The 18,662-nt window shown below is 40.9% G+C and overlaps 1 protein-coding gene across 1 annotated transcript in view; it reads right to left on the reverse strand.

The window, feature by feature from the left end:
- Window positions 1-3,259: 3,259 nt before the first annotated feature.
- PRKDC (protein kinase, DNA-activated, catalytic subunit) overlaps window positions 3,260-18,662 on the reverse strand; it is an 84,864-nt gene continuing 69,461 nt past the window's right edge. Inside the window, exons 72-84 of the mRNA XM_026841457.1 lie at window positions 18,088-18,299; window positions 15,678-15,765; window positions 14,826-14,969; window positions 12,188-12,397; window positions 11,578-11,640; window positions 11,092-11,312; window positions 10,695-10,787; window positions 8,716-8,805; window positions 7,410-7,481; window positions 7,123-7,324; window positions 6,512-6,700; window positions 5,788-5,927; window positions 3,260-4,834 (exon numbers count right to left, since the gene is read on the reverse strand). Coding sequence (XP_026697258.1) covers window positions 4,630-4,834; window positions 5,788-5,927; window positions 6,512-6,700; window positions 7,123-7,324; window positions 7,410-7,481; window positions 8,716-8,805; window positions 10,695-10,787; window positions 11,092-11,312; window positions 11,578-11,640; window positions 12,188-12,397; window positions 14,826-14,969; window positions 15,678-15,765; window positions 18,088-18,299 — 1,929 coding nt within the window. The 3' untranslated portion in view covers window positions 3,260-4,629. The remainder of the gene's footprint in view (window positions 4,835-5,787; window positions 5,928-6,511; window positions 6,701-7,122; window positions 7,325-7,409; window positions 7,482-8,715; window positions 8,806-10,694; window positions 10,788-11,091; window positions 11,313-11,577; window positions 11,641-12,187; window positions 12,398-14,825; window positions 14,970-15,677; window positions 15,766-18,087; window positions 18,300-18,662) is intronic.

Raw genomic sequence — 18,662 nt, forward strand, 5'->3', positions numbered from 1 at the left:
TCCTCCTGGCTTGGTTGCCTCTGGCAACCCAGCCAGATGTGCAGGACTTTTTGGGACAGCTGAGCCAATGGAGCCCTTCTCTGCTCTGGGAGGAGCTATGGGGCTGAGGCAGCACCAGCAGGACACTGGCTCCTGGGGGGTTGATGGGCTGGGGTAAGGCAGCTGCAGAGCAGGACTGCAGGAGGGACACCCTGTCAGGGGAAGCACCTCACAGCACTGGGTTTCACCGGGAAAGGCTGGCTAGCTGGTGACAAGGAGGAAAAAGATAAGGCGTTGGCTTGCCTGGTTTTGTCCTCCCCAGGAAGAAGCAGGAGCACAATGATCTTTTCATTCAACAGCTAGAAGCCAGGAACGGCACTTGACTGCTGTCTGGGGAATGGGACATGCATATGAGGAGGTGCAAGTTGTTTGAGGGGAGTCAAAAACACCTGCCAACACCCTCCTAGGGAGGACCAGTACCTCCATGAGGCTGGCATTGGCTCTTGTAAGGCAGCACAGTGTCTGCTGGACAGACCCTCCCCACCCCCTCGTCCCACCTCTGCCAGAGCTCATGCCTCGCCCTTGTCTTGAATTGCCGTGACAGTGTTTTGCTTGTCACTTGTACTCACTTGGGTCAGTTCATTGCACTGATCCAGCCTGTGGCCAACCTACTCTTAGCAGCTGGAGAACTTGACAGTAAATTAAAAGATTTTTCTTTTTAGCTCTTTTAAACTGTGTGCTCTGAGTGCCTGCGGGTGTTTGAGCATTGGCGGTGCCAGCCCAGGCTGGGTTTGTCCAGCTGCACCTGCGGCTGCTGAGCTACTGAATTTCATCTTCGGTGTACCCGGGCTCCCAAAAGGCCAACTGCCGCAGCAGCAAAACACCTCAGACCCTCTGCTCCTCGTTTTCTCACGCTCTTTGGCCGGACGCTCTAAACCTTTTCCTGCTACAGGTTTTGTATGAGTTTCCATCAGCGACAAAATCCGTGAGATCGAATTCACAGCTACGTCTTCTGCCTAACTAAATGAAATCTCACACAGTATCATTTACTGTGAGTTTAATGGGCAGGTAGAGTGAGTGTTACCCTCTCCCGTCTCATCAAAAAGGAAAAAAAAAAAAAACAGCAAGCAAACAAAAAAGCAAACAACCCCACCTATAAATAATGGTGGAAACTGTAACCAAATTTATGGTCACTCCTTCCCACAACTTTTTGCAACAAAAAGCCCCTAAACACCCTATTCTGAACACTGTTGGCTTAATGTAAGATGTAGCTCTTTTGTAGCTTTGCTACAAGACTAGTAATACTATTTGGGTGGCTGCCAGGGTGCGACCTTTCTGCCATTTCTTACTGGCGGCATAGATTAAAAATGAAATTTTTAAAAGCCAGGTAATTTCCAAGTGAGGCACATGGTGTTAATAAAGTGGCTCAGCAGACCCTCATCTTCAGTACTTGTGAGGGAAAAAAAACCCCAAATTTTAATGCAGTGGTAGTAAATACTTATTTTAGCTCCTTGATTTTGAAAAATGTGAAGTTTGAGGAGAAATGTCTTTAAGTGTAGATGCTGGCTTACCTGACTTCAGGAAGAGGTTGGCCAAACCCTCCAGTGTAGGGCCAGAAGAGCTGCAGGAAACTCCTTATTCCACGGCTGAAGATGAGCCTAATTCATTGCTCCTGGGGAGAGCTCACAGGGTCCTTCCCGTGTTTAAATGTGCTGGTGCTGGACAGCATCTTAGCCCCAGACATCTCAAGATAACATCTAAACTGGGGGGTGGTGGTGGGGACTAGGGGAAAATCTTGAGCATGACAAGGAGCATGCAGGAACCTCTTTATCAGCTGGGAAAGGCGACTGCAGGCTGCAGCTGCAGAGCTTTCCTCTGTGTTCAGCAGCATTATTATTTTTTAGCTAGAGGGAAATTTCAGGAATGACAGGGACTGTAAGGAACAGCTTAAACATTAATATTATTCCATACGCTAAGGAAAACCTACTGAGAATATATGCTAGTGGTTTACATAGCTGTTTTGATGCAACTAATGATTTTCCAGATATAGTGCACATCTGGTTATTAAATCTGAGAAGAAAATATTCTGCTGTACTTGTGGATAGTTACTAAGTTTTATTTTGCATCATGAGACCTGAAGCAGTCTCCAGCTCTAAGGAGCACATCATCTTACTCTTTTCTGGAAGCTGAACCAACCAGCCCCGTAAAGGACCGAGCCCAGCAACTTGAGGTTTTTGTTGCGTCAGTACTTTCCTTGCTGCTCCACAGGCTGGCTTCAGCCTTTCTGTTCAACTGCTCTATTTTATTGAGAGCAGCACTCTTCCGTCAGGAGCGGGGATAGCAGCCACGATTTACATATGTTGGAGGTTACTTCCAGGCTCATTCAGTCATGCAGGAAAAGCTCTGTTAGAGCAATTCCACTTCCTTTGCATCGGATGTGTTTCTGCTCATGAAAACCCAGCAGCTTTGTGCTTTGCTCCTTAGTTTGACTTCGACAAATAACATCACTAGTGGAGCTGATACAGCTGAGGCTTCCAGTTACAGCACTTATTTTAGAGTCAAACCCAAGCTTTTAACTACTTTTAAGTGTCATAGACATGTTCTAAGCTCTTTTGTGCTATCAGGGTTACTTTGACCTGTCTCAAAACCTTTCACCCCTGGCCTGATGGCCTTCTGGTACGGACTAAAGGGAGAGGAGGGCACAGGGCAGGGTTCACCACAGCCCCCTTCTGCCCAGGCCAGGCTGTGCTCCTGCTCCAGCCCCTTCCCAAGAGCCAAGGAAGCCGTGGCTAGCACTGGAGGAAGACCTGCTGCACACAAACATCTATTGTTGCTGAAGAGCCTTGTTAAACTGTAAGCCTAAACTTTGTCCTGTGTGGTACAGGTCAAAGTACCTACTAAGTATCTGAGGTATGCGCCAAAAGTGGAATTAGACACCTCATACAACCAGCCACTTGATTTCCAAATGTCCCCTTGCCTTTTTATGTTGCTTTTTTATTGTGCCTTAACTTTCTTGTATTTGGAGAGTGACAATGTGAAAGCTGAATGCCCCACCTAACCAATCTTTAGTCATAGTGCTGCTGTCTTTATTGATAGCAGAGATTAAAAGATCAAACTGCACCAAGATATCTTATACAAGTGTCTATAAAAAGACTGTATCACACACTCTTATGAAAAAATGCTGTCCACTAATTATCATCTGTATAAATGGGTAAATGTGGAGGTGTTCTGTGATTAAAATGCCCTAAATTAATTTTTGAGATGAGGTATTCATCTGAAGTATATTTTTATTTTTAAATAGGTGTTTCCTCTACAAAAATACAGCTGAACAATGTTTTTAATTAATAAAAACCCAATAAAAGGATTCTGAATATCTTGATTCGTAAGACTATTGACATAAATAATTGAGCATATTTAGTAAGACAGAAAGTAACAAATAGTTAAGTGTTGCAGGAAAGTATGAAACAAAAAAAAGCTCCCTCCCTCTTCCTTAGGCCTCAGGGAGCAAACTTCCCCATCCCAAGTTTTTCATGGAGCTGTATCCAGGAGGCAGATCCCTGTGCTCTCCAGCTGAAAGATTCATTTGAGACTGGTGCCAGCGGTGGCCTCAGCGAGATAAGGGGCTGCCACATCGCCACTGCAGCTGGAGGGAAACCTTGTGGCAGTGAAAGGGCAAAGACTCACTTTTATTACACCTTTAACGATAATAATTAAAAGGCTCAATGGAAACTATCTCCTACAGTGAATTCTGGGTAATAAACAGTAATATTTTAGAGAACTCTTTGCCCAGGGCTGTCTGTGCTGCACAGCACTTGCCACCAAGGCTACCTGAACACTGGCTGCCAGAGGGGCAGAGCCACATCTGGCACAACTTCCCCACTCTGCCACGAGCAAATACCAAAGTGCAGCTGACACTACTGCACGGTGCTGCAGTCATGGCAAGAGGCCATGGCAGCAGTGGTGACTTCTGGCTTTTCTCAAACAAATAATTTGGAATTAACATAGCATGAGGAGCAAAGACAGAGGTAACAAGAGTGTAACTTCTAATTGTTAAAAACCAATCTGCTGGAATGGTCTCATTACTATCTCATTATCCAGTAATGAAATAATCATCCAGATACTTTAGGTCTTACCTAGAGCTAAAAGACATTTTCTGTTTAATTTTACCATGTGCTTCACTGTTCTTGTTGATATGAAGATCTAGTTTTAATTATAAATAAGATATGTCTGCAGAATGGTTTCAGTTGATTGTCATCAACATCTCTGTAACAAAGACAAGCAGCACAGACTTGCAATACAAGGATGCCTACAAGTTCGCAGGGTATGAATCTGTGATTTTCTTTGAGTGATCTCAGTGACTTTCAAATAAGCCTTTAAGCTCTATAGCCTCTCCAGTTCTTTCTACATTGGTTTTAACGAAAGCAATAAAGCTGCTTTGTTACAGAACCACTAACAATTAACACCCCCCCTGCCCGTTTGAATACAGCTTTAATACAAAAAAAAAAAAAAATTCTATATTATTCAAGTTAATCAATGATGATAAAAAACCCTCTTAACCATGTTTCTTTTTGACCTTAAAATTCTGAGCTGGTTGCAGCTGTGTGTTAGGGTATGAGCCCCTTGGCAGACAGGGCTTTAGAGAGCAGTCCTTCACATCCAGGGTTCCCATCCTTCCCAGACTCTGCCAAGAACGTTGGGGTCTGTCGCTTGATCGATCAGGCACCTCACTTGGGTCTCTTCTGAAAGTCCGTCCTCTGGCTCTTTGGCTCTGATATTATGATCAGCATTACCACGAGCCACAGCTGCGAAATCACTGTAATAAGGTGACTTCTCGTGGCCCAGGCGTAGTTCATCACTAAAATCGAGAACACAAAAATAAGCTCTTATTAAAACACACAAACAAAAAAATCTGAGATGATTTTAAAGTACAAAACCGTACTTGAACACAGTTCATGCAGCTTTATTCTTCAAGATGTGCAGACTGTTCAATGACTGCAGAAGGCCTGGCCAGTGAAGACTGGTGATTTCAGGTGTCCTTTACTAGTGAATATTTACCACGAATAGTTGACATCCAAGTTATTATCTCCTTACCTGCCCTGCTGATTTGTGTCTGTAAGAACTATTTTGCTGCCTTTGCCAGTTCAGTCTTGACTGCAAAAGGGACTCCTCCCAAGTCCTGCACTTCTCAGTATTTGTATGGTTTTAAAACAGGCTTGCTTTCCTTTTCCTTGATTAATCCACAATGTCTTTTTAAAAGAGGATGGAAGGGATTAATTGTACTTTAACTGCGCTTTAAAGACATTCTGGCTTGAGCCAGACTGACATAAATAACCCGAGAATGCCATCAGATTTGAATTCGATGTTTTTGGGAAGCAGCTTACTTCTGTGCCTTCCATACAGCTGGTTCAGGTTCCATTTCAAGTCACCATCCAGCAGAAGCATATTGATTTAAATACTATCCCTAGCCTAAAAGCTGTGGAGACACACGTAAGAACAGCAGTCTGAGCAGTGAGAAGTTAAGCAGGCTTACAGGGTGGGGATGCATGTGTTGCCAGGAACAGTAAAACTGCTCAGGAGGCCTGAGCTGGAGCAAGAACACTCATGGGGAGATATCTGGTGTTTTGGCTGGCAGGGTGATTCAGAGAGCTTGTATGTGGACCAAAATGATTCTGACAGGAGGTTTGTTGAAATTTTGCCCTGTCTGTCTCTTCTCTTTTCCTAGCTGCCACTGTATCTGAGGGGAAAATCTGACACAGGAGACTGTCAAAGCTTAGTGGAGCCATTTAAAGCAAAAGGAGAGCATCTTACCAAGTGATTGTTGCTGGGTTGGCACCTGTAAGCTTTCGTTTGACATATCTGACTTTTTGCAGAGGGTACCAGTTTACTTCAGATGTGTTTATATCCTTAATCCACGTGCCTCCTTTCTTCAGCTGTCTTTGTTCAAAGTTCTGAAGAGAAAATAAATTTGCCATATTTATCATAAATCTTATACTTCAAGTGACCTTCATCTGCCAGATGATAGCAAGTGAAGCCAGTAACTCTTAACTGCAGATGCAATGGAGGGCAGAGTAGTGAGATGATATCAAGCCTGCCTATGACTTAAAATTTAATATACAACTGGAGTTACTGAAGTGCGATTAGTTTCAGATTTCTTTTCTGTAATTATTAGTTTGATATATACAGTGTTGTTATGTAAATTCAAGAAGCTCAATGCAAAAAGTTTAAAATATTTATGCTGCTGCCATGACAACATGATCGAGATACACCCACATTTTTAGGATTATCATGCAGATAAAGAACAGTACACTCATAACACAGATGTGTGCTACTATTCTTTGTCCAACAATATAGAATTCCATCACTTTAAATTCTTTAAAGTTCAGTTTCTCTGAGAACTCAGTACAACAAAGAAAGATAAAAGCAGCACTGAGAGTAAGCATCAAGAAATACTTCCTTTTTGATCAGTTTTTATCCTCATCACAGTTTAAGAATTTTCACACAAAGGAAAAAATAAAAAGAGGAAAAACCCCACCTTCCAGTCCAAAGAAGGCTCTTTTACAAATACATCCATTGTGCTGATGAGGAGATCTGGATCCACACGATAAGCCCTTAGGGTATGTACCATCACACTGTAAATGAGACCCCACTCTTTCACTGGCATCATCAGGTTAACAAACTGGCGAGTCAGACGAAAAGGTATCAACTCTGGCACCGGCAAAAACTAGCCAAGGGGAAGGACAGTCAAAAGAAAACAAGAATTAAGGAACCTTGGAACAGAAGGATTAGAAATAAGTATTTTGTTTTTTAAGCTTTGAAACCTTCTTTGACACTTAACTGAAAATAAAGTACAACATGGTAGAACAGGACCAAGTTGTGCCATCAAAGCTCTAGTCATAAATATTTAGCGATGTAGTTGAAAGCATAGCTCAACTATACAAAATACCACCGTATAGACTCTGTGAAGCTCTATAGCTCCCTGCTTTTCAGAGTATCTGGAAACAGAGATTTCATTCTATTAACTAGAAATAACTTGTAAAGATTATTTTGCATCAGAATGATGGCAAATGAGGAGCGTCAAATTCAGTACTGAGATGGCACAGAATAAATGCAAAAGCTGCAACAAATTAGATAGAAAACAAATACCTGTGTAGCTGAGCCAAACGCATATCCAAAGTCTATTCCCACCATGCCACCTGTCTCTTTGTTAATCATGAAGTTGGACAGATGTCTGTCTCCAATACCAAGTATCCAGTGGCTGATGCACATCAGTGCATGAGAGCTGGCAAAATGGGACCGCAGAGACAGGAAGGTTTCAGGAGATGTACTCATTTTCACAAAGGCTCGCCTTAACAAAACAGAAGTCACTTGTTACATACACATGAAACACCAACATTCGTTTCGCCATGTGCGGTCACTAACAGTGCACTTACCGCAGGAGGTCCTCTGGAACACTGCTTTCCCTGCTTCTGAAAGATGTGACTGTTTCTGTACGTCTAGCGTTTCTGCAAATTAATGAAGGAATAACGTTAGCTATTGAAATAACAGCACACTGGATGTTAAAAGTTACGAAGTGTACACGATCGCATGAGCATGTTTTGCTTACCCCAGTAAACAGTCCAGCAAGCCATGCAGAGTTTGCCTCAAATTTTTTATCCAGTATTAAAAATATCCCCTCCTCTCTTTTTTTTCTCCCAATAGTTATTTCCAAGACTGACATTTCTTAATACAAAACAGTATGTAGTACTGTCTAGTTTACCCCAAATTAAGTAGATGGGTTAAGTTTTAATACAGCAGTACTACTGTGCTCTTTCTGGCTAGACAGTCTCTTCCAGGCCAAGAAACTAAGGCCCACATTAAATCTCACAGCAGCACGCAGAGGCTATATCGACACTAGAAAGTAGTGCAGCACAAGGGGAGGCAACAGAACTAAACAGCTGGTGCTGAGGACATCCATGCCATACGCATTTGCGGAGGGAGGGGCACTGCTCTGGCCTAGCCCATGTCTGGTGTTGGGAAGAGAAGGCTTGTGAGCAGCTGGAATGGGCTGGGTGCTCTCCTTCAGTCTAGTTTTGTCTGAAAGGAGTCGAGTTGTGTACTAGGGCACAGCTCTGCAAGCCAACACGAGGTGAGAGGGGGAAATTGGGAATTTACTTCAAAAGCACATTCAGGATCTGAATACAAGGATTAATGTAGGCGCACTCAGTTAAACGAGTTAAAGTTTTCCTTTAAAAACCAAATCGCTTGCTTAAGCAGGTTATGCTCAGAAATGCTCCTCTGGAACCTTCACTTCCCCCCTACTACAGTGCTAGATCTAGGCAGGTGTGGAAATCTCTCTGAGAGGATGCTCAAGCCAGAACCCAAATCATCAAATATTCTTAAATTCTCAGTGAATGACAGTGATGTTCTCTGTTCAACTTCAGCAGGTGTTCTGGCTCTGAGGGCCTGCCTAACTGCATATTTAGGGACACGACACCTAGAAAATACAGTTGAAGAGCATCTGCTTCTAGATACTTTCTTAAGGAAGTGAGCAAGCTTCTGGAATCATTCCTGTGCTCTGGTGGGATTCTGGCAGTACTAAGCTCCTCCTGGAGAGCATCTCCAGTAAGACAAAGCAGTAAAATGGGCAAAAATCAGATCTAGGCAGTGTATTATAATGCAGATAATGTTTTTCCTGGAATTTCTACAGCTCTTGTGTATGCACACTCTAGTTTCTGTATTTTACATGCAGTTCTCTACCTGTACATAACATGGTATCGAGAGATGCCTTGTGCTTTCCCACTGGTCTTGGACAGCCACTCAGAATAGGTCGCACGAGGTCCTTTTTTGCTAGGAAAAAAAAAAAAAAAGAAAAAGAAGCACCGATGATTTCCCTATCTTACCACTCTGGACTTGAATATCCACAGGCTGTGTGCTGCTATGATCCACGAGATTTTTTTTATGCACAGGAGTCGTCACAAAGCTACAGCCTACAGTAATTTTAGCCTTGCTATGGAAATGAAGTTTATGCAGTCAGTGCATATGCTGATCCATCCATCTCCTTCCCCTCAGCTTTGAATGCACTTTAGTCATATTTGACAGAAGATTAGACAGCTTAAAGGTGTTAATTTGTCAGTAGGTACTATGAAAATTAGATGCTGCCTTGAGAAGACAGACCTAAAATAATTTCTCCAGAGAGGGAAAGATATTTTTAACACAGCCTTGTATCTATTTGAGAGGCATTATGTGGCCTACCACAGTACCTTTTGCCGTTTGTCCACCCAAACAGGTAGGAAATGCAGGAAGGGAGTCTGTTATCTCCTCAGTGTGTGCAGGAGAGAAATGGGGGCTTGGACTTAAGGTATTAATCCATAAGAAAACAGTTTTCATTAATTACACTGTTTACAGAATAATTTGATATTTTTCTCCCACTTTAACTAAATACGCTAGACATTAAACTTCTATTCCAGAGAGGCAGCAACCTAGCAGAGCACCTGCCTTCAGCCTTCTTTCCAAAGAATGTTCTGAGATATAGAGATCCTTTCCATTTAAGAAGTATTTATAATTTATAGGCTGCATAGCCTATCACTTTGGGATGAAGAAAAGGATTTTAAAACTTAAACTTCCCCCTACCCCAACCAAAATATTGCCAGCAAGGATTTAATCAGAATTTTCCTTTGGGATTGCTGTCATTCAACCATAGCTCAACATAAAGTGTCTTAATTGACTTGACTGAAGAACATTTGGGAAAATATTGAAGTCTATATAGAAAAATATAATAAAGCTCTTCAGGGGGATAAATCATTAAATGCTTTTAGAAAGACACTGATTATCTACATTTAGTATATCAGAAATTTTCTCCCCTCACTAGGTGGTTCCATGTCAATAAATTGAGACCAACATAATATCGCTGCTGTTCACAAAAGCAAACCAGACAGCAGTAACACAGGAACTGCAGCAGTTCCTAAACTGCTCACAAATCACATAAATGTAGAAATAAAGACTGCTTGGAGTCCAACCTCCACGCTGAAGATTCCTCCAACCTGCCCCATAAACAAGAGAACCAGCGAAAATAAATGGTGACACTACTCTGACAAACCCAAACAGAGGTTATGTACTAAGAATATTAGTAAATAAAACCACATTTCTAAATTCCAGGACAGAAACAGGCTGAAATGCTAGAATTAAAACAATTTTACAAATATTCATCCTCCAATTACAATCAAGAGAAAGAAAGCTGGTTTATTCAAACCCAGCATTTCTATAAAGACTGTTCTTTTACAGTTGTGTTTTATGCATCTGCTGTCCATTTCCACCATCAGTCAGCCACTGCTGAACCCAGGTTCTGAATAGCTGTGTTTGCTCTGCTCCTCTCCCCTCTGTTCCATTCTGCTCCCCCCCTCGCTGACCTACGTCCATTTCCTGTCTGATCAAATCAAGAGATCAAAATCCTTTGCTTGTAAAAAAATCAATCTGCTGATAAGGAAATGGTGATGATAATGACATCACACATGATTATAAGCCTCTTGTTTAAACAAGCTGGGTGGAGGATATTCCAGGTACAATGGTACTCATTAAACAGTTGCCAATTACTAATTTGGGTCAGGAAGTGCAAACTGCCTCCTTGCTTATAGGTGCTTTTATTTAATTCTTTTAAATGTTGCTGCCACAACATTGTCAGTATCAAAACCCCTATTAGTAGTGGTGTCTATTAAAGCAGACAGCTAAACAAGCATCACCTGTTATAGTAGATGTCTTCCTCTTCAGACATGCTATTCTTAAGGAATTCTTTTAAAGTACAAGTATTTTCCAGCCACTTGATGAGTCCCAGTCTGGAACAAAGGAAGTCAGAGTATGTGAACAAGTAGCTCCGAGTTGAACTTTAGAGAAACACCACAAATGGGAAGCAACACATTTTAGTGCCTGCTAAAAGAAGGTTAAAAGCTTCCGATTTAAATATACTCTGAAGAAGTTTCCAGACAAAGCAGTTTCAATGTTGTTTAAAAGGAAAAGGAAAAAAAAAAAACAGCCAAGGCACAAAACACTCCATACCAGAATACGGCACACAGACATCTTACATTCCTAACAGTAATAGATGTTAACATAAGGATTTCTGCCTCCAAGATAAATGCCTACCTTGTTGTCATGGGGATGACCTGGTAAGTTTTTAACTGCATATTCCTTTGGCTACATGTAGCATCTTGGGAAAGGATAATGTTCATTACATCAAACAGCTGCTCAATACGTTGGTCTTGTCGCAGGTCTTCACCACCTTTGACAAGAAAAGGATACTCCTGCTCATCACTACCTCGGATCGTTATACGTTTTGGCTTTCTCAAGGATTCCATTACACTTATCTTAAAGAGAGACAGGAAAAAGCAAAATATTTGTGACAGAAGACTTGGCCTTACAGAATTATCACTGAAATGAAACATATCTATCATTCCTAGATAGCATAATCAAGTCGCTCAGTTACTACCAGAAAAACAAATGCCCACTTGCAGACCTTCCTTTATGTGCTGCAAGATGTGTATACAAGCAACAACCTTGCTATTGTCAAATTCTTCAAATGGAACATGGACACAAATTTAAACCACAGGGGATTCTGACTCAAACACATACCCGCTCATCAAATCCAGAGATTTTTGCGTGGTACTCTGGCAACGGTTTCCCTTTTCCATCATACTGAGGGGGGGGGGGAAATAAGAAAAAAAAGTTACAGAGACCGATATTAATCTTTTTTTAAAGTGCATTTATAGAACAGAACACAATTCCAAATATTTTGTCAAATTGGTAGAATGATATCTATGAAGGAAATACTTTTAAATGTATAAACATCCATCATACAAATCATATGATTTTATGTGTGAATCACCAATATCCTTTCCTTGTTAAGCTGTTAGAATTGCAGCTCTTAATGGTTTCAGAGGACACATCCTTTTTGAGCTAGATTTAAACATGTATTAGATTTATACATCAGATTTCCTGGAGTCAGGCCTTTAAAAAAACACTAAGTTCTTAGATAAGAGATAAAATTTTATATACAATTTTAAAAATCAGGACTACTGCTTAAGAACAGATTTAACAGATGATGAATGAAGAGAATTATTTCAGATTAAATCTACATTTGCATAAAGCCAGAAAGTAGGATCATATAGCAAATATAAGTAGTAGAGTTTAGGAGTAGCAACTCTCCTGTAAGGGACAGTTCACCATCAACACTGAAGGGGACCTTACCAGGAACCTCTAGCTCGATCCTCAAAAATTCTGCTTTGAATTCACTCATCCATGGTGAATATTCTTTCAGGTTTCCAGGTTCTTTATGGGTTTTGTTCATTTTTGAAAGGAGAGAAGTTGCAATCGCATCGAAGTCACTAGCCTTCATATCCAGCAGTTCTGAACCACCTTTTCCAAAATGATGATCAAAGTCCTTCCCAAAAGCCTGAGGTTCATTTATAGAAAGGAATCCCATTAACACAGTGCTAGGAACTCCCCAAGAACAAAACAGCACCTTCCTATCTACACACAGATTCATCTGAGCTTCTAAAATATATCAATTGTCCTTCCAGTCCAGCTTTTTTTCTCCATTTCTACTCTGTCAGAACCTTTTCACTGCCCATTTGGCAGACCTACCAACCAGCTATCATCAACAGAAATATCTACATTTTACCAACCCAGTGATATCAAAGATCTGTGGAATTAGATCATAAACCTTTTTGCCATGTCAAAACAAGAAGCTTATCCCTTTTTACCTCCTGCAGCTGCAGTAGGATTCTGGGTGAGCATATCAATAATACTGTTCATTGAACTTAACACATGTACCTTGTCTGCTTACAAAAAATTAATATCAGCTAGTGAAATATTAATATAAAATACAAATATTTAAATTTTTACCTATTAACTAAATACAAATTCCATTACGAATCTAAATATGGGATTATTATCAGAACACTTAATTGATGCCCCAGTCTTTAAATGCTATCACACTTTCAAAGTGCTACCACAAAACCCAAAAACCCTTCAGCTGTTCTGTTTACAAATGGTTAAAAAAAAAACCTACCACAGATGGATAAGTTAGTTAATATTTTTTTCCCCCTCAATTGTGAATACTCTGTGCTTCATGGAAGGTGTGGATTTTTTATTGAATTTTGGGGGGTTTTGTTTATTTTGGGTTTCTCTCCCCCCTTTTTTTTTTTTTCAAACTAGCAGCAACCATACTGCATAGTATGCAAATACAGCCTAGTTAATTTAATATATACCTTCTTTGCTAACTAAAAGATATATTATATGTATACGTAATGTATATCATAGAGCTTCATGTATTAAGCAAATTTTTCATGTCGTGTTAGAAAATACCAATTTATGTTTTATTCACTATCACATTATTTTTGATTTGCTTTCAGTTAATTTTGGATGTAAAATATATAAAACTGTATTTTTAAAGTATTTTAAATATCCTGATAAAGGAAAAGTACAAAGACATTTAATACTAATCCATTTAATAAACAAAGTATTAACTGCAAGTAGTTAACTGAGTTGATTTCTTGTGATCATAATTCAAGGTTCTAGAAGAAACAGATGTCCCCTCTTAGACCTCACTGGTATTAATGGCTTGGAAAGATATGTAAGCTCACTTGTTTTTTCAATGCCTGATTATTTTTCTCCCAAGCTATGAAGGACACAGCTATTTCACTGAAGTAAATGAAAATACAGACAATAATATCCTTCTGAAGAAGAGACTGCTATAGTCAACATCTTTATCACTTTAAATCTATTTCCAGATAATAATTTGATTGCTTTCTCTGTTCCATTCTTTGACTTGTTTTAAAATTCAAGGCAGCAAATATTTAATAGCCTTAACACTATATTTTAATTAATACAATCCATCAACAGTGTTTAATTTATGCATTACTGGAATTTCATGTTAAAAACAATTCTTATTGTCTAATTTAGAAGTGAAATAATACATATGAAGATTAAAGCCTAAAGTACTCCATAGATTAGAGCAATTTTATGTGTCAGTCAAGAGTTCCAACTTATTCTTATAATCACTCTGACCACTCTGAACCTCGTCCAGTTTCATTATATCTATGTCAAGAACTGCAGATGAGGACTACAGTGTTCGAGGGGCAAGAGTCAGAGAAAGCTGCTATGTCAATGGATAAATCCATGTTTTGCTCTCTATTCTTAATAATGACTAACAGCCTCTTTTCTTTCTTGACTGCTCTTGAGTAGTCACAGCTGATGTTTTCACAGAACAAACCAAGATTTTGTTCTTAAATTGCAATGGTCAGCTCAAACCCAAAGGATTTATATATGAAACTAGGGTATTTTTGGTTTTGATACATTTATCACTTCATTTTTCTACACTGACTTTCACTATTTTAGATCTCGGTCAGTTTTTTAAAGTACTTTCTGCAATTCTTCATAGTTGTAACTCTTCTGAATAACTTGCTCTAAATAAATTTGCTGCTGCTGACACTAAGTTGAGTAGCATAACATAGCAAAACACCCTGAAGTGCTCATACATCCTTGGCAGCAGGGAAAAAAACACAAGGCCAGATTCCTGTGCAGGTTCACGGATGGTCAGAGAGGCCCAGGCCCTGAGAACCTGGCAGCGTGCAGGGCAGGAGAGGCAGAAGCTGAGTAAGAAGGAACATTTAGTACTGCAGGGCAGTCAGAAGTGGAAGTTTAACTACATTAAACATATAGCTTCTACCGTAGAAATCTCAGTCCTGTACTCCTGACCTGTTCTCTTGTCTCATCAAGTCCTGCAGCACCTCTAAAGTTGTGATCTTGTCCCCTTATTTTGACTTTCTAGTGTCTTCTAGAAAAGCACGATGCCAACACTACTCAATAATCACACATACCTGAATAAATCTCTTCCTCAGCAATCCAAGACCAGGAGCCTCTAAATTTCCCAGATTCTTGTACATTCCTTCATACATTTCCTTAAGCTTATTTTTATTTCTTTGAGCTTTTACCAACTCATTTTTGACATCCTCAACCCAATCCTGCAAACAGAAGGAAACAATGAGTACTGAGAAAAAGTTTATTGACCCTTGCTCTTCTGTAATCTGCTCAGATCGCATTTGGGTTACTGTATTTATTAATAATCTATTAATGTGTCTTGACAACCAAAAGGGAAATCAAAAGGGAAATCAAGCTATGGAAATAGTTCCCATTCATTCTGTCTTTCCATAAAATGTTTCTACTTTAGTAAGATAATTATGTTTACTACCATAGCGCCTAGTGCAAACTAAGAAAGCCTCTATGTGGTCAGGAGTGGTACCAAACACAAAATGAGCACCCTTTGGACAACGGGATCACAATGTAGACAGGGAAGCCCAGCAGAGAGCAGGGAAAAGGCACAAGAAAACAAGTAGTCAGAAATTATAGATGGCCACAAATGATAATCATGTAACTGTTTCAGAATGATTAAGGAAGACTGACCATGGAGCAGGGCAGAGACCCTGGAGGTAAAAGCTCAAAAGGGCTGGTGCAGAACAGCCAGCTGGCACAAGGGAGGGAGACCATCACCAGTGAAAGCTGCTGACAGCCCCCGACATCATCATGAGTTGGTTCTGGGTTGAACCGCGTCCTGCAGCTGTGGTGTCAACCAAACTGCAGCCAGCTCCGCCCAGCACTCTCTTTCCTAAACAGAGAGTGAGGAATGAAGCAGGGGGGGGATTAAAAAACAAAACAAAACAAAACCACTTTACCTTAAAAAGCATTATGGGATTAGAGAGCTGTTCCAGGGAGCGAACAAAATCTTGAACTACACCTCCTTTGTCCAACTTATTCTTGATCCTTTAAAAGACAAAAAACACATCACAATGTAACAGGAACTACCATCACAACCCAGCCTGCAGATAAGCAATGATACAGATTGTCTGCTATATTCAAGAATCTGGTACAATCATCTAGGGGTAGGCAGGTAGGACTCGCTCACAAGGCTCTCTTGGGTTGCAAGACTGTTAATATATTAACTATCCTCATCATGCAGCTGCCAATTTTTTAATTAAGTGTCACACTATGAAAATAGGAGCTTGGTCGGGGAGTGGAACACATAACAGAAATGGGCATTAACCAGACTATACATCCTGCCATGGCAGTTATTCAAGGGCAATACAATTTGTGAAACACAAGACTTATTTTCACAGAATCATAGAAAAGTTTTGGTTGGAAAAGATCTTGAAGATCATCTAGTCCCAACCCCATGGGCAGGGACACCTTCCACTAGATGAGGCTGCTTAAAGCCCCATCCAACCTGGCTTAGACACTTCCAGGGAGGGGGGAGCCACAGCCTCTCTGGACAACCTGTTCTTGTGTCTCACCACCCTCACAGTACAGAATTTCTTCCTTATATCTAATCTAAATCTTCCCTCTTTCAGTTTAAAACTGTTACCTTCATCCTATCAGTACAACCCCTGATAAAGAGTCCTTCCCCATCTTTCTTGTAGGTCCCCTTTAGTACTGGATGGCAACTATAAGGTCTCCCCAGAGCCTTCTCTTCTCCAGGCTGAACAACTCCAACTCTCTCAGCCCGTCCTCATAAGGGAGGTGCTCCAGCCCCCTCATCATCTCCATGGCCTCCTCTGGACCAGCTCAAGCAGGTCCATGTCCTTCTTATACTGGGGGTCCCAGAGCTGGACACGGTACTCCAAGTGGGGTCTCATGAGAGCAGAGTAGAGGGGGAGAATCACCTCCCTCGACCTGCTGGCCACACTTCTCTTGATGCAGCCCAGGATGCAGTTGGCTTTCTGGGCTGAGTGCACATTGCTGGGTCATAGCCAGTTTTTCATCCAGTAATATCCCCAAATCCTTCTCCACAGGGCTGCTCTCAATCCACTCACAGCCCAGCCTGTATTTGTGCTTGGGATTGCCTTGACCCATGTGCAGGACCTTGCCCTTGTTGAACTTCATGAGGTTTGCACAGGCCCACCTCTCAAGCCTGTAAAGGTCCCTCTGTATGGCACATCCCTTCCCTACAGTGTGTGGACCAAACCACACAACTTGTTGTCATATGCTTCGCAGAAGTCCAGGTAGACGATATCAGTTGCTCTTCCCTTATCCACTAGCACTGTAAGCTCATTGTAGAAGGCCCACCAAGTTCATATCAGGCATGATTTGCCCTTAGTGAAGGCATGTTGGATGTCACCAATCACCTCTTTATTTTCCATGTGCCCTAGCATAGTTTCCAGCAGGATCCACTCCATGATTTTGCTGTGCAGAGGTGAGACTGCCTGGCCTACAGTTCCCCAGGTCTTCTCTATTTCCCTTTTAAAAAATGCGGGTTACATTTTCCCTTTTCCAGACATTGGGAACTTTGCCAGATTGTCAAGATTTCTCAAATATGATGGATAGTGGCTGAGCCGCTTTATCCTTTCATTTTAAGCAAAGCAATTTAGCAAATGTATCAGAGATTTAAAAAAAAGGCAAAAAGACACCTAAAATTGTATTAGTGGTTCTACAGCACTGTGTGATAAAAGCTGACTTTTGCCTGAGGATTAACTCAGGTTTTATTGCATGGCAAAACGGGCAAGGGAGGGCTTCTAGAGGAAGGTGCACGCTACACACTGAATAAGCAGAGAACACAAGCAAGAGCTGTCATTCTCCAAGATAACATCCATCCATTTCACTGGCCCTCTCTGAAGTGCCTCTGGTAGGAACATCTGTTCTATTTAAACATATCTGCTTTCTCTTGGAATTGATTGTAAGTGTCCAAGCATGCTTCATCTTCATCTACTGACTCTTACTGCTGTAAAGTGTACTACAGTAAGAGCCTAATCATGCACCAGATTTCCCTTCTACGTCAGCAGAGCAGAACGAAGAAACTTTGAGTACCACAGAATTATGAGGAGAAAGGAGTTGCCTGTCTGTGGTCTTTTTGCTTTATCTTAGAAAAATTCTAACTTTTCACAGCCTGGGGGCTACATGTACTCTACAACTCAGAAAGTATTCAGGCCATCAACCTGAGTATGTCTAATACTAAGAGAGCTTATGTACTGGTTTTCCCTGTGCCTTTAAATGAAAACAGAGTGCACATGAGACTACCCTCTAATGTTTCTCATGCCCCCTAAAGAAAAGTTTGTTTAGGAAAAACAAATCTATCAATTCCTGAATACTCACCTTTCTACAAACTCCTTGTTCTTACAACCAGTAGCAGTATCTTTGAAACAGTAACTTTCACTGCTGATCATGAAAGGGTAGATGATTGCCTGGGGATAGGTATTTGCGATCTCTTCAACAGTATGTTGCACTGCTACTGCTTCATCCTTGTCAAGTAGTGCCATCATCTGGCTAATCCAACCAATGAACTGCCAACAGGGAACTGAAGAAAGCTGCAAAGACATAGACACCGCTTTCAACTTTGATCCTCCTCGAAAATACCAAACATAGCAAACAAAACTGCTCTGTGGCCCAGCCTGACAAACACACAAAAAGGTAACAAAGAATGTCAACTAGGTTGCACAAAACATCTCCCAATGAAGTAGAGATTTCATTATTATTACTACTACTGCCACCACCACCACTACTGCTTAATAGGTTTTCCATTATACAGATTTGCAGTTTCTTGATCAAGATGAGACTTTATACTCAAACTTGTGGCTTTTCTGTCTGGATGAAATATAATAATTCTTGATCATGACAAGCAAACAGCTCAAAAATCCAAAAGGATAGTTCAAACACCATTGGGTTGAAGC

This window comes from Athene cunicularia (genome assembly GCF_003259725.1).
Source record: "Athene cunicularia isolate RWA chromosome 2 unlocalized genomic scaffold, athCun1 chr2_part1, whole genome shotgun sequence".
Taxonomy (NCBI): Eukaryota; Metazoa; Chordata; class Aves; order Strigiformes; family Strigidae; genus Athene; species Athene cunicularia.